The 15970-nt window shown below is 35.9% G+C and overlaps 2 protein-coding genes across 5 annotated transcripts in view; one reads left to right on the forward strand and one right to left on the reverse strand.

Moving 5' to 3' along the window:
* The first annotated feature begins 280 nt into the window (after positions 1–280).
* LOC135214960 (queuosine 5'-phosphate N-glycosylase/hydrolase-like) lies at positions 281–10410 on the forward strand. Its single transcript, XM_064249455.1, has 4 exons — positions 281–520; positions 6104–6238; positions 6731–7273; positions 8618–10410. Exons 1-4 carry the CDS (start codon positions 380–382, stop codon positions 8813–8815), a joined length of 1017 nt encoding a protein of 338 aa, XP_064105525.1. The 5' UTR covers positions 281–379; the 3' UTR covers positions 8816–10410.
* The window catches only part of LOC135214959 (uncharacterized), a 471889-nt gene continuing 465615 nt past the window's right edge, over positions 9697–15970 (reverse strand). For all 4 annotated transcript variants that reach the window (XM_064249452.1, XM_064249450.1, XM_064249454.1 and 1 more), the window contains one exon: positions 9697–13871. In XM_064249452.1, coding sequence (XP_064105522.1) covers positions 13191–13871 — 681 coding nt within the window. In that variant the 3' untranslated portion in view covers positions 9697–13190. The remainder of the gene's footprint in view (positions 13872–15970) is intronic.

Here is a 15970-nt window from a genome sequence, read left to right on the forward strand (position 1 = left end):
CGACAAATAAAACAAAATATTTAAATCACCGAAGAAACATATCTCAACCCGAATACTTATGACATCAAAATTTCTATCGTATGAGAACGTTGTTTTATTCATGGTTTCGTCTGTTATTCCGTTTTCAGTGAAAAGACACTATAGGTATTCATAATGAGACGCAAGAGCATTCACAAGTTATTTCACGATCCATCAATACGCAGCTTATTAATCTGAGAATCACCACTTGTAAACGTTATTACCTAATATGCATTTTTGAGCTAACGCTTGATAGATAAGATGCACAACCACCTTTCGGTTCGACTTCGGCCAGTGGCTGCATCGTCGTCGCCTTGTTCCCTGCAAGATCCTGACACATCCTGGTGGTACAGTTGACGCGATGGATCCAAGAGAAGCGGCCGCTTTTATCGCAGACAATGCCAAAGATGTCACGATAGTCGACGAGGGCGTGAAAAAGATCGCCAAGGTCATCGCCGAAGCCGTCAAAGAAGAAAAACTGTCCCTGGAATCATTCAAACAGGTGGGTGATGGTGATGATCGGGTGTGATTATAGCCTAGGCTGCCGAGCGAATATTGATGCCGTACGGTAACAAATCCGATGTGATTTGTCGTAATATTATGGAATATGCATTGCAGGAGGTATGCACATTGTGTATGCCCAGGTACGGAAAAATCTGTAGTGTATGTGGGGAATGGCATACACAAAAATAGTCCGCATTTGTCAAACTTACGTTTCGTCTCGTGTTTGCAGACCATGAAAGAAAACGTGTACGATGTTATCCGATAGAGAACAACGCCATGCGTGAAACGTTTTTTGGGGAACTAAGGTATATTTAACGCCGCCCCAGGTGATCCACGTTTATTTTAAGTATTTATTTCACATTTCATAAAGTCATGACAGTATTTTGCGATATTTTTAAAGAACTACAATAGAGTACAGGTTCAAGAGTAAGTCTGTTTCTGAGAACAAACGTAAACCAATGAAAAAGTAAGGGATCTACCTATAGTATGAATCAGAGGAAGCATACGAACACATGTATTAGATACCTGATCTAACTTATTAAGACCTTATCTAACCATTCCAGTATCCTTAGGGATTCAGACCTCTCACTTAAGTTTATATTTATGTATTCACCACAGGCTGACTAATAATGGGGTTTAATATGTATTCACCAGTGGCTGACTAATAATTCATTGCTCATGCCATTTCAAAATCACGTAGACTAACCAATGGCAGTAGAAATTAGATATCGGTGGAATAAACTCATTTGACATTAATTGATTGTGTTCCTTTTATTTTGTGTACTCGTAGCACTGCATAAGGTACACAAGTAGTAAACTATTTCCTAGTGGAAATTGCAACGCACAAAGTTAGCCGGGCACATTGTTAGATATTCATGGACTTTCAAATATCCTGTTTTCATGGCAATAAGATTTCCTAGGAAATCAATATGGCCACGGCTACTGAGAAGTCAATAATGGTCAAAATATTTTCTGTGATTTTCTCTCGCTATTGATAATTTGATTGAAAGCAATTGTTTCGTTACTTCATTATACAGCTCCCATTCTAGTGTTTACAACGTTTTTTGGGGGCTGCATTTCACATAGTATTTGTAATATGTATGTGTCCGTGTGAGGTGTGATGATATGTTCATTTCTGATGCTTCTGCTTCAGTCTATATATATATATATATATATATATATATATATATATATATATGTATATATATATATATATATATATATATATATATATGTATATATATATATATATATATATATACGTATGTATATATAATAACGTTTGAACTATAAAGAGACATAGGCCTCATTTTTTTTCATACTGCAGAACTTACTATATAAATGTTTTAATCTGGCGAAGATGCCCTTAAAATGTGAGTCGTAGTTTGGGTTGAATGTGATATGTCCGAATAACATCGTTTATTTCATATAAGTATTCGGTTATCTGGATGAAATATATATTAACCTTGATAACAATTCTATCGAGTTGAGAGACAGGAAAAAAAAAAAAGTCCTTAAGTCCCAGAGTAAACAGTATTGTTGCCGAAGTCAGCGTTGTGTAATGTGTTTAAACAGTATTGTTGCCGAAGTCAGCGTTGTATATGTTTCGGACACAGGTTTTCATGCAACACTTGTAATGTGGTTGCTATATATATTGGCGCGAAGTGGAACAAATGGCACGAAGTATTAGAAGAATCGTGTAATTATCAGCAGTTCCTAAAGGCTTATCCCTACTCAGAATGGGAATTGATGAAAATTACACAACGAAATCTTCTGGGTATCAGACATTACAGATATCTGAGGGAGAAATTTAGGATTATTATAAACTTAAATCCGAATCACAGAGTTCTTATTGTTGTGAATAGAACGATTTAATTCGGAACTAGTTACATTTAACCAATCGCCGTCAACTACTGCCCACCGTTAAGGGCTTCTTCTTCTTCTTCTTCCCAGCTTTTTCCCATTTTTATATGGGGTCGCCGTTTCGGATGAGCCGTTTCCATCTATTTCTATCTTGCGCTTCTGCCTCATCAATTCCCTTCTCATGTAAATCTCCTCTCACACAGTCCTTCCATCTCTTTCTTGGTCTCCCTCTCTTTCTTCTTCCTTGCACCTCCACTCCCATAGTATGTCTCCCAGCGTGGTCCTCATCTCTCCTCAACAGGTGTCCATACCATCTCAGCCTCCCCTCCTGCACTTTCTTTGATACTTCCACCACCTTAGTTGACCCCCTTATGTAGTCATTTCTGATCCTATCCACTCTTGTTACCCCAGACATCCACCTAAGCATTCTCATTTCTGCCACATCCATCTTCTTCTGCTCTGCTTTTCTCATGCTTGCTGTTTCCGTACCATACAGCATTGCTGTTCTTACCACCGTCTTGTGAAATTTTCCTTTTAACCTAAGCGGCACTCTTTTGTCACAAAGAACTCCGAGGCCGCTCTCCAGTTGTTCCAGCCTGCCTGTACCGATGTTTTACTTCTTCTTCCATACTTCCTCCAGCGTTAACAAAAGATCCCAAATACTTAAACTTATCAGCTCTCCTTATTTGCTCTCCACCAAGCTGAATACTTTCTCTATCATCCCCCTCAGTGGTGGTACACATATATTCTGTCTTGGATCTACTTATTCTCATTCCTCTGTCCTCCAGTACTTGTCTCCATCTTTCCAATTTCACTTCCAGATCTTCCCTGCTCTCTGCACACAGAACAATATCATCCGCATACAATATGTTCCATGGTACTGTCTCCCTTACTTCCTCTATTATAACATCCAATCACTATGTTAAAGATAAATGGGCTCAGAGCCGACCCCTGGTGCAATCCTACTCTCACCTCAAAACCTTCTGTCTCCCCAACACTGCTCCTCACTCTGGTAAATACATTCCGGTACATCTCTTGTATCAATCGCACATACTTCTCTGGCACCATCTTCTCCCTCAGGCTCCTCCATACCTCTTGTCTCGGGACTCTGTCATAAGCCTTTTCAAGGTCAATGAATACCATATGTAGGTCCCTTTGTCTTTCCCGAATTTCTCCATTATTTGCCTCAGACAAAATATACCATCTGTTGTTCCCCTTCCCTTCATAAATCCCATCTGCTCTTTACCTATTTGTACTTCTTCTCTCAGTCTAGCATCTATCATCCTTTCCAGTATCTTCAAAGTGTGGGACATCAATTTAATGCCCCTATAATTACCACACTCTTGGACATCGCCTTTCCCTTTAAAAATTGGGATCAATATACTCCCACGCCACTCATTTGGTATCTTTTCCTGTTCAAGGATCTTTATCATAAGATCGTACAGTATATCCACTCCTTCATCTCCTAATGCTTTCCATGCCTCCACCGGGATCATGTCTGGTCCGGTTGCCTTCCCATTCTTCATCTTCTTCAGTGCATTTAGTACCTCTTGCCTAGAAAACCTCATTACCATGCCAATGTTCACTTGCCCATCCTCTCTTATTAGTCTATTATTTTCTTCATTTAACAACTGTTCGAAATATTCTTTCCATCTCTTCACAATGTCTTCCTCCTTTCTAAGCACTACACCCTCTTGATTCTTTATTTGTTTGATGTGTGTTTATATCTTTGGTGCTCTTATTTCTAGCCTTTGATAGCTTCATCATCTTCTTTAATCCTTCCTTTGTCCCCAGCTCATTATACACATCATCATACGACTTTGCTTTAGCTTGGGCTACCACCTTTTTCACCACCTTGTTTTTCTCTCTGTACCTATTTCTGTCTTCCACGACTGTGACTCTTCCCATCTTTTCTTTGCCTCCTTCTTATCTTTTACTACTTTCTCAATGTCTTCATCCCACCACCAACTATCCTTTTCTTCCCATATGATACCAGATGTCTCTCCTAGCAGCTCCTTTCCATGCCTTCTTATTACTGCTGCATTTCGTGCCCACCATTCTTGAACATCTTCAATCCCTATATCAATATCCTCCAAAGCCCACCGTTAAGGGCTAAATACTTCTTTAGCTAAACTTGTGATTAAGGATCCACTGTTTATAGCCTTAGTTTCGATAGTTTTCATGTAGATTATTACTTATTATTGCTGATATTGTCAAAGAACGTGAGTGGTTTTTTCGGTCACCACATATTGAGTTACCAACTTGGTCCGTACCTTGTTTTAGTGCACTCACACGAAGCCCGAGTGTACTACCATCCTTCTGCGCATGCCTGGACGATTATGTCTCCACCCCTCATCCTTTTTACCTAAAATCTAGACCCTAGACAACTTTGCATTATGGCCAGAAATATTGAGTTACTGTTCACGTTCAGTTTGCTATGGTTCATTCTCTGGATCCTAGGTTGATCATGAGAGCATTGCTGTTAGAGTAGAACATAATATTTGCCTTCTGGTTACGTTAAAATTTGAATATTGATTTTAATGTAGTCTTCGCTCTGAAAGTTTTGTTCCTTCACTTTGGGGACTTCTTTAGTCATCGCAGAATTTCGTCGTCCTTGCTGCAAGGCATAAGGACCGGTACCTGATACTTTTCAGACATCCTCCCATATTTGTCTTATTCCACAATGGCCTTTCTCCCCCCGCCCTCCCTCACCACCGTACTATTAAATTCTCTTCCTTTGTCTGTTACTGTGTCATTTTGATTTGTGGGGGAATGGCAATCGTTTAATTATTTGTTAAATTACGTAACCAGCTCTTTGCTTTACGATGTGGTTAATAATTTAAGGGCAAAATTTGTGTTTTCCTCACCTTTTTTTATTGAAGGATATACGTTTATTTTATGTAGTTCAAATTATGGCTGATAATAACCAAGGTTTACCTTGCAGCATCAGTAACATGCAGCCGTTGTAATTATGTAGCTCTTTCTACTATAGTCTACATAATGAGTTTTGTATCTATGAGTTTACAGATATTTTAGTTATCTTTTATTGGTAGTTATTCAGAAAAATATGCTCTCTCTCTCTCTCTCTCTCTCTCTCTCTCTCTCTCTCTCTCTCTCTCTCTCTCTCTCTCTCTCTCTCTCTCTCTCTCCCCTCATTTTGCGCCTCTGTCCGACAAAAGTGGAAGCTCGTGTTTTCTTATCATTAGTATTAAATTTATTGTCTTCAGATGCGTCTCGTTTTGACGTATTTGCATTGTTACGATGCGTTTTAAAATGTATCTTCAGGTAAATCGTATATTTTGTTCGTGAATTACGTACGCACAAAATAACTGTATGCATTGGAAGTTTTATTTTCTTGGATTTTCTACATTACAATCTGTTTTTGTATTTTGTTTTAGTCTGTTATTTTTATGATGTAATTTGTAATAAGGTTTGTCAGCGGCAAATAGAAATTAAAATCATAAATTGGTAAGGAAACTTTGTGAAAGAATTATCGTTATGTTAATGAAACCCCACCCCCCACCTATATATATATATATATATATATATATATATATATATATATATATATATATATATATATATATATATAAGCAAGATAGCTTTTGCACAAGTACCCATTCTTGATTGCATTTTTATTCGTGTTGAGAACTTGATTAGCCAGAGTTGGTATAAAGTAAGTTTTATTTTTTACATTTGCTTTATTTCTTATTTTTAGAATGAAGTTTTGCCGCTTGATAAAGGTTTGACAACAGAAGAACTTGCCAACTGGGTGTTCATCGTTGACGCAATCAACTTCAGCTTTTGGACACCAGATGGTGTTCCTAAATATTCCATTAAATATAATGGAAAAGTAAGTGACATCTTTCTCTTTTGTAATTATTTTATGTAATCAAGGTTCCCTTGTAATTTTGCCTTAGTGTTATTGATTTAATTGATCATCTTCAACCATGTTTTGCTCATTGCTTCATCTACCAAGTTCGTTTTTTTCCATAAGATGCGCTTTATAAATGCACGAATTAAAAATTGTGGAAGAATTCAGCATGGATACGGGTAAGAAAATGTAAACAGTCGTTAACAAATTTCTACTCTACTAATTTAATTGTGATAGTTCGTAGTTGATAGATGAATACCTTTTTTTTCATAAAACTTGAAATTCTAAATTAATGTGTTCCGATTTGTCTGAATCCTTCCTCATTTTGAACGTGTAACTTTTTTATTTGTATTTTTCTCTTTGTGAAACCACATACTTCCTCATGAATGGGTCTGTTATCAGAATTGCAGGCGAATGCAAAAGTTTCAGCATTGCTTTCATGTAAGAACTGAATAATGTATATAATTTCAGACTAGGACTGGCTACTTGGCTATGGTTTCAGCGGTCAACAGAGCCATCGACGAAGGCAAGAAAATATACGACCCGAAGTACTACAGTAAACTGACTGTAGAGGATCTGGAGAAGATCTTCCGCTCAGACACCGAATCTGCGATGCCACTCTTCGAAGAGAGGGTCAAGGTCATGCACGAAGTGGGGAGCAAACTCGTCGAAAAGTTCGATGGTTCTTTTGCCAATGTCCTGAAGAAGGCGGGAGGGAGCGCGCTGAAGTTGATAGATCTCGTGACGAGCGAGTTTCCCTGCTTTCGTGATACGGCTGTTTATGATGGAAAAGAGGTGAAGATATACAAGAGAGTTCAGATACTGGCAGCTGATATCTGGATGCTCTACCGGGCGGACGGTCCAGGCGCCTTTGTAGACATAGACAAACTGACGATATTTGCGGATTACCGAGTACCACAGGCTATGGTGTACTTTGGTGCTCTGAAATATTCTGATAACTTGATGGACAAGCTGAAGAAAGAGGTGCTTTTCCAGAATGGAGATAGAGAAGAGGTAAGGATTCTTTTTAAAGTGTTTTTTGTTTTGTTTTTGCCAGTAATGATAAAAGATGGAAAAAAGGTGGATAAGGAATTTATAAACAGTCTATTTAATGCATTATATACAACAGAGGAAACTTAAAGATAACTAAACCTTGGGAATTCATTGAAGAAAAATAGAATAAATTACTTAGCGCAGTTGTATCTCTACATGACATTTATGTTACTTTTAATTAGCTAGTATATGAGAATTAGAAAAGCTAGTGTGTTGGACAATTACAGCACTAAACTCAATTCTTGGGTATATTCAATCAAGTGCTGCTGCTTCTCTTTATAGCCTCCTGTTATAGTAATTGTAGGAAATGCACTGCAACGAATACTGTAAACAGATACCACTTACGTGATGGGGTTAACATATCCTTTTACAATGTTCATGATTATCGCCAAGACCAAAATTTTAAGTATATTGTGTAATGAATATTATTAACTTAATAATAGCTACTGTGGTAATGATAACGCCATAGTCGAAAGTTAAATAGAATCTCAATAATCAAAATTCTGTTAAAGTGAGACAGTAATTTTAGAACCTGTTCAGAATTCTTTTTTAACAGGTGGACATGTTTGCAACTGTTCATGGTGTACTTATGTAAAATTGCATTAATGGAATTTTTATAATTTTTTCTTACCATTTTATATTTTCTCTCGACTTTGTAGCTTATTCATACTGAATTACATTAAGCTTGAAGGTACTGAATAGTCCTCAAGGATATTGAGCAAAATTATTTTTTATGGAAGGAGCTGGAACTAATCAGCAAGAAAACTGAATTTAGTTCTGCAAAGGCATTAAAAGAAAATGGCATTCACCATTTTTAGTGTGGAAATGCATCTAGAAACTGCTAGTTTGGTTGTTTGTACTTTTCAAAGAGATTTTGGGCTGCGCACTGTGCAAGAGATGCTTTAAATAAAATATAGTGAGCATTAGACCTAATGATATTTCCTTCCCTTGCTTATGCCTGAATAAGAATGAAAAAAAATTAGTGAAAATGAACACTCACGTTTAGAATCTTTATCACAAACTTGGGTTTTCACCATTGCATTCCATAGTCTTTAGCTCAGTTCTTCAAGGGTTCACTGAAGTACATAACCCTTAGCATTTTATATATTTTTTTACTCTTTAGTTGTTTGTTAAATGTATGCTACTGTATAGTTCCTTTATTGTTGCTGTCATATATAAATGTATATCTTACTTCTGCTTGAAGCTACTTTTCAGCTCGGTTGATTACCATTCTGCATTGTTCAGTAACAATCCCTGCACTTATGGATAAAAATTTGTATACTTACAAACTTCACTTCAAAACAGGTGGAGATCCGAGGTTGCTCAATGCATGCTGCTGAACTCATCGTGGAGGAGACCCACAAAATCCTGAATTCATGGGGTCTTCCAGTTGCTGGGCTCAACAGCATTAAAGTCGATTTCTTCCTCTGGGACTACAGGGTTATGCATGCACAGCAGTTAAATGATACTCCCTATCACAGAGTTCGGTGCATTTACTATTAGCTTTAAAACTGCTGGTAATGATATCTTTGGATTCTAATAGGCAACACCTTATAAACCAGTGAAAAGGTAGGGATGTGATTTTGCTTTGTTCAAAATTGTTTTGATGCTCTTTCATCTAACATTGATCATGTTAAAAGGAGGTTGTTAGCAGTTTAGTAGAAAAAAAAGGTTGTGCTTTGGAAATTCAGATGAAAATTACTTAATGTAATTAATTTATTAGGAAAGTTTATTTTTTGGGAATAGCAGCTTTTAAACTAAATTTTTTAGGGAAGAAGCAAAATCTTGATTGGTGATTATAAATTAGCAAAGACTATAGTACTAACGTAATGAATGATATAAAGACAGGGAAAACTTGATAAAAAAAAATATTGTTTTAAACAAATTGATGATAATTTCATTGAAATTATTTCATTGGGCTCAAAAAGAAAAATAAAGCACATCAAAACTTCACATCAAAGTCATGTTTTCTGGTACATATTTTGATTGAGCTGTAGTTTACAATTAGGTAATTTTTTTATTTCTGTGGTAAAATTAATGATTTTGTATAAAAATACCCATTTGCTGATGTTCAATTATTTTTAGCCAATTAAACCAAACCAGTAATGCAAAAGATTTGACTGTCATAGGACTGGTCACTGATTTGTAATACTTACCTGACCAGACCAGTTGTAACTGGCTTCAAAACAATCACAATTAATGGTGCTTAAGTTGGTTGTACTGTATAAAAATTTGGATCCTTTTTGTGCGCCAGTATTTTTCCTGGTTGTGATCACTGCTTTTTTTTCATCATTCCTGGGTATGATCACTTTTTTCGTGGTTTACATTGAGGGCCTTGAGAATTTCATGCATTCGCAAGAAACCACAAGGAAATCTAAAACACATTAATTTTTCAAGTTTATTCCCAGAAAATTTAAACAACAGTACATAGAGCAGTATTAAGAGATATGCTGAATAAGTTCTTGGAGTTTATGGACGAAACAATTTAGTCAGGTAATGTGGAGATCTTATGGTCATCATAACACAAATAATGACGAGCACCAAAAAATTCGTTACAGTCTTTACAATTACTTCACTGTTGTGGTAACTACATATTTCAGCAACTTGAATTGGCCACTAAGGGCCATTCTTAACTCTGTAAAGGAAGGAATAATCAAACCTTTTGAATTATGAGACGAGAAAAAAAACAGTAATGTGGAGCTAAATGGTCAATACAAAATGATGTTTGTAAGATACATGTCCAACATCTCAAAATTCCGTCATATACCACACCCATAATACTTAGTATAATGTATGTTAATAATACAAATTGGAAATCAGTCATTGCCAATTAAGGATTATGCACTTTCTTTTTATGTTAAATTATGATATGCCATGTTACAAATCAGGGAGAATGGACTGCCAATAAAAATAATGTAATGAATACAGAGTAGTCGGAATTAGGGTATAAACGTTTACAATATTTTCTTAAACCCTTGAGAAGGCATTGCCAATAAATATAAAAATAGTCTGTAGAGTGATATACTGTACCACTTGTATATACTCCCAGAATTTCTTAAAATGTTTGTGAATCCACTGCCAATAAAAATGAGAAATGATTTGTTTGGTATAATAAAATGGTACCACATACAGATGAACACAGATTCTAAATCAGTCTAGCATAAATTAATGAATACATATTACAGCATAAATTAGAAATATTTGTTAAGTTGAGTTATTTTTACAATTTATACTTTGAAATTAACCAGAAAAAATAATTATACACATGATTAATAGCCTCAAGTTATAAAAGTGTCTACAGACAGAGATTAATCATAAGATAAAAAAAATAACAATCATCGTTGTACAGAATAAAATGTACTAAGGAAAATTTCAAGCAATAATTACACAAAATTGTAAAATACAGTTACTACTTGAAAACATTTGAGGAATAAAAACCCAAGTTTTTAAGGTATAGAGACTGCTTGAATTCTATAAATAATTTTAGGGCAGAAAATATTTTAATGGCAAAGTTCACTATAGGTAAGACATTTCAGTAGCAATGTTCAAAACAAGTTATGACCTGAAACTTTTCATATGATAAAATTTAAATCTTAAATACTGAACTTCGAGAGTTCAGGGTAGCTGAAAACTAGAAAATATGACTACAAGATTTAAAAGAGCTTATTTATTAAGAATACCAAAGTAGTTTATATTACTAAAAAGCTAAGTTCAAAGTTGTTGCAAATATTTAAAATGCTAAACTGCAATATTGCTGGTATAAAATTTATAAGTTATTATAATTATCAATTTTTGTGCACCTTAATACGTTTTCTAATGCAATATGCATAAATCTTTTTAAATTTACTTCGTTCACAAAGATCAAAATAAATTTTACACAGGATATAAAACCTAATGTTTAAGCCAGTTATAATAAAACAGGTGAAACTTAGGAAAATTAAAATTTGTGCTATGGTAAGTCCCAGTAAGTGAGTAAGAATGAAATCCTGAATATGATATCATATGTTTAACTGAAATATTGTATTGAAGAAAAATTAAGACAGTAAGTTCTATATATACTCTGATGAACAATCAACCATATTCTCTATTTTTTCTTCGGTGGAATACCAAAGATTAAAAATATCTGATTTGTTGAGGAACATTTTTCTACTGCAGCTTGAAATCTAATCTAATATTCATTTAAACATTTATTTTATAAAATCCATCTAGTATCCAGTAAAATCACATTGGAAATGGAAAATCCTTTACTCTGAGTTTATCAGAAACAGCTCACCTTTCGTGATACCTGTCTAATGGTTTATAAAAGATTAAATTAACTAAAAAGAAAGTACAAAGTAAAAACTAAAATAAAAATGTGGAGTAAATTAAAATACTGTGCAAGTGTTGCAGTACTTAATGCCTGATAACCTGGCCTGCTACTTGTGGAGTAATGGAGAGAGCACAAACTGTTTTCATTTAGTAGTTAAACCTATTTAAAAATAAGATGAAAGGACTAATTTGTCACTAGTATTACCAGATTGTAGCGCGTGAGGCTACAACCTGTGTTTAATTCACCTAAACTCTAACTAGAGTGGCAGGAGAGTAAAAGCTTTTAACAAGAATAAAAAATGTCGGACACTGAACCGTGTTGCAGTGAAGGGTTTTGGGTGGAACTACTGGAAGTTGACAGCAAAAGCAATTACTTCAGTGTACTTGTTTATAGAATGACAGTAAACGACATAAAATTATCATTCCAACAGTTAGACAAAGTATTATTCCTTTCATCACAGGATCTGCACTGGGAAGGGACTGCAGTAAGCACAGGTGTTTACCATAAAATAATTGCTAGTTAAAATCCTCAACCTTTCCCAGCCATTGTTGATCCACTGATAGCCAAAACTGTTACTACTAATTATTTGTTAAGGCTATTTTAGGTTATCACTGGAAATGTAATCACAATGAACGCTGAAGCCAGGGTTAAAGAGAAATCATTCAAGAAAAGTTTTAAAATCAATGCATGTCACAACAATTAAAGCAATGTTGGAAATGCCCAGCCACTACTTGATCCTAAGTAGTTAGCAGTGCAAAGAGCAGTCTAATTACTGTTGGTTTGCATTCTTGCACAATCTCTGATCTTGTCATGGTACTATTTGAGCCACTGTCCTACACTAAAAAGGATGCCAATTTTGAATCACAGTCAGCAAAGGCATGAGACGCAGAGGCTGTTCTATGAACTAAGTTCTCTTATGATGAAAATGATGCAAGCTCATTTAAACAATTGTCACTAACCATGTTAAGTGTCACTGGACATTATGAACGTCACTGATACACAACTGACACAACTGTCAATATGCAATGTTTTATCTTTTAAAATAAAAACCATATTTTTAATTGTCCCATCCGATTAACAACACACATGTATGTAACATCGTAGACCTCGAAGTGATGGGTGATATACTAACCCAACTAGAATTACGTACAAGCATTACTGTTTGCACATCAGTAAACACATGCAAAACTTTTAAGTTATTTGATCCATGAAAAATAGCTGTCTCTGCTTAAACACAATGAATATTCCTAAACATTATTAACTTGATGATGACACACCTTGATCAATTAAAAACCAATTCTTAACTGGTATAGTTGCCATTAAATCATTCTGGACATATTTTTATAAAGAAATCAACTCAACTATTTATCAGAAATGGCTGGGTTATAAAATCAAACATCCAAAGTAACATCATTTCAGTGCTTGAAAAAAAAATCACTAAAGCAAGAAAGAGATGAAGCAAACTTGAAACTATGGTACACTATCAATTAGATTAGAAAGGGACAGATTAAAATTCCATTTAGATTAATCCTACTAGATTAAAATTCCATTTGGATTAACCATACTGATCTATGTGGTTAGTGTGCTAGGGAAAACCTTCGATCTGGCACCCATTACACTTCCACAAGTATCTGGGAATGTAGGACAATCTGGTCTTGGAGTAACTGTACCATCCAAGTTCACTTTAAGTGGATACATCAACAGGTGGTGTGGGGTTGGTGCATCACCTGGTTCAACGTAGGCTCTGAGAGCCACTTCGGCAAGCTGGCGTACTGTGCGAGCACACTCTGCAGATCCTGGATCTAATCCTACTGGTGCAGCTGAACCCATGTGTTCAGCCCACAGACCTCTACGGAATATGGCCACATCTCCAAAGGCCAGCTGATTGCCAGTGCTTGTATGCATTGGTTGGTATGCTCCAACAGCAATTTCAGTGTCTCGGTTACCACTCAAAGATCGATCATTAATGTTAGCTGATCCTATAATGACATACTCATCATCAAATATAGCCATCTTGGAGTGGACATAAATCATAAGGCGTCTGTTTGCATGTGCCAGTGTTGTAGCTGGGTCTTCAGGAGGTACTAATTCTGGTGGGACACATTCAGGGGCTTCTTTGTTTCCGAGACAAAGGAAAAGTAAGTAGTCCTGAGGATGGGCTTCAATTCCTGCTTGCTTTATAGCTGCTGCCACACGACTGTACATCATCTGCATTGTACGTAACTGCCAGTGGAGAATCTCCTGGGGTACCTAGAAAAATTTATACAAATTAGTAAAATTTCATGTGTACATAACATTACAAAAATGTCACAAGGAAGTTTATTCAAAAACCAAATATGAAAATGTCAAACAGCAATGTTAGGAGTATACAATAATATTGTTTACTATATAATAAATATAATTTTTAGAAGAGAGCATACAATACGTAATATTGTTTTATACTATATATATATATATATATATATATATATATATATATATATATATATATATATATATATATATATATATATATATATATATATTATATATATAATTTTTTAGAAGAAATTTTAAACAATAAATATGTACAAACCAATGCCTTACAGAAAATGATGTTACATTTCAAAGTAGGTGACTAATATATGTCCTGTACACTAAAAAGAAAATCCTGTTACTCTAGGTGGTTATAGAGATTTCTCTGAACAGATAAAATCCCACCATCTCACTCTCATTGCAAGGTAGTCCAATCTTTGCAAAAGGCTGACTGGGATGACATGAATAGGGGTGGGATTACTCACAATTCAAGTTTGTTCCTATAAAAATAAAAACCATTGTTTTCTACATAGTAGTATCCTTCAAGCGGAGCATTTGCTGAACTTGGTGAGAAGGTTGTTAACTGGTGGTTATGGAGGGCCAAGCAAGGGAATACCCCTCACTCACCTACATTACTCCTTTGGCTGCTTTAAAGAACAGATGTGCTTTGCTAACTGTCTTCCCAGCGTAAGAGTGTTAAATTGGATATTGCTATATATTTTGCTTTGCTTTTTTTATTGTAATTATTTTGTATGGGATCTTATTATTATCCTATTCCAGAGAAGAAACATGACCAATGCAGTTGCGAGGAAAATGGGCGGCAGTGCATGTATCCTGCATTGGTAGATCCCAACAGGTATTGACCAGCGAGAAGAGTTTACTTGAGACTCAGAGGTCTGGAAAAACTAAGCCCTATTAATAATAATAATAACCAACAGGTATTGTTCCTCTTACCCTTGCAGAGTATAGTTGTTGGTCTTCCCCACAATGAGAGAAGTTTAGCACAAGGAGTAAGCGCCTCAGCGGCGTGGTTGGCATGGTATTAGCGTTCCACATCGGTGGTCGCGGGTTCGATTCTCGGCCATTCCATTGAGGAGTGAGAGAAGTGTATTTCTGGTGATAGAAGTTCACTCTCGACACAGTTCGGAAGTCACATAAAGCCGTTGGTCCCGTTGCTGAATAACCATAGGTTCCAAGCAACGTAAAAACGCCATAAAAACAAAAACAAGCACAAGGAGTAAGGAGGAATAGTGTTTGCCATCATCTTTGGGCAAAATTTTGCCCACCAAATCCTTCTGGCTATCTTATTAGAGGACAATGTGGTTGTTGTTGGTGGTTGTGCACCTTCATCTGTTACTTAGCCCTCTTATTCGTCTGACTGTAATGTTTAACAAAAAGTCTCTGGAGTACTACCAGCAAAAGGTATCACCCTAGTTTAAATAACATCTGTGGTAGTGTCTTTTGTAGCATTCCTGGACAACCAAGAGGAGGAGGAGGAGGTGAATCATCTTGCAGTAGTCCTTCCAGTGTCAGATCCTCTAGTTTGTACCTCATTTTCTTTGTTTCTGGCCTCAATCTTTCCTTTGGCATGGACAATCAGCAACAGGCAAGACATGCTGCTGCTGTTCCATCTCTCCGTTGTCGTCTTCATCTTCAGACACACTTCCACCACAGGGGTGAGGAAAAAAATAAAAAGGCAAATCTAAGGCCTTGCATAAATAGGTCCAGGTGGGGAATATTCACAGGTAGGAACTTCTCACATGAACTCATACTTCTCAGAGTAGTGCAGAAACTGTACATCCTGGGTTCTCAAAATGGTCAATATCGACCCCCAGGGGTCAATGGGACCTCGGTTCAATGAATAATCAATGGGTTGGTGAATGTTTACTGCTGGGGTCTACAGGACCAATGAAGCCTCCAATTTGGAATTCTTGTTAATAATTTGTAAAAATCTAATTATCAGACCTCATTATATTAAAAAAATTATATTTCTTTCTTGAATTTAAAAAAATAGGGAATTTTTTTCACTAAAAATTTCAATCTAACAGCTTGCA

Source organism: Macrobrachium nipponense, chromosome 46, assembly GCF_015104395.2.
Source record: "Macrobrachium nipponense isolate FS-2020 chromosome 46, ASM1510439v2, whole genome shotgun sequence".
Taxonomy (NCBI): Eukaryota; Metazoa; Arthropoda; class Malacostraca; order Decapoda; family Palaemonidae; genus Macrobrachium; species Macrobrachium nipponense.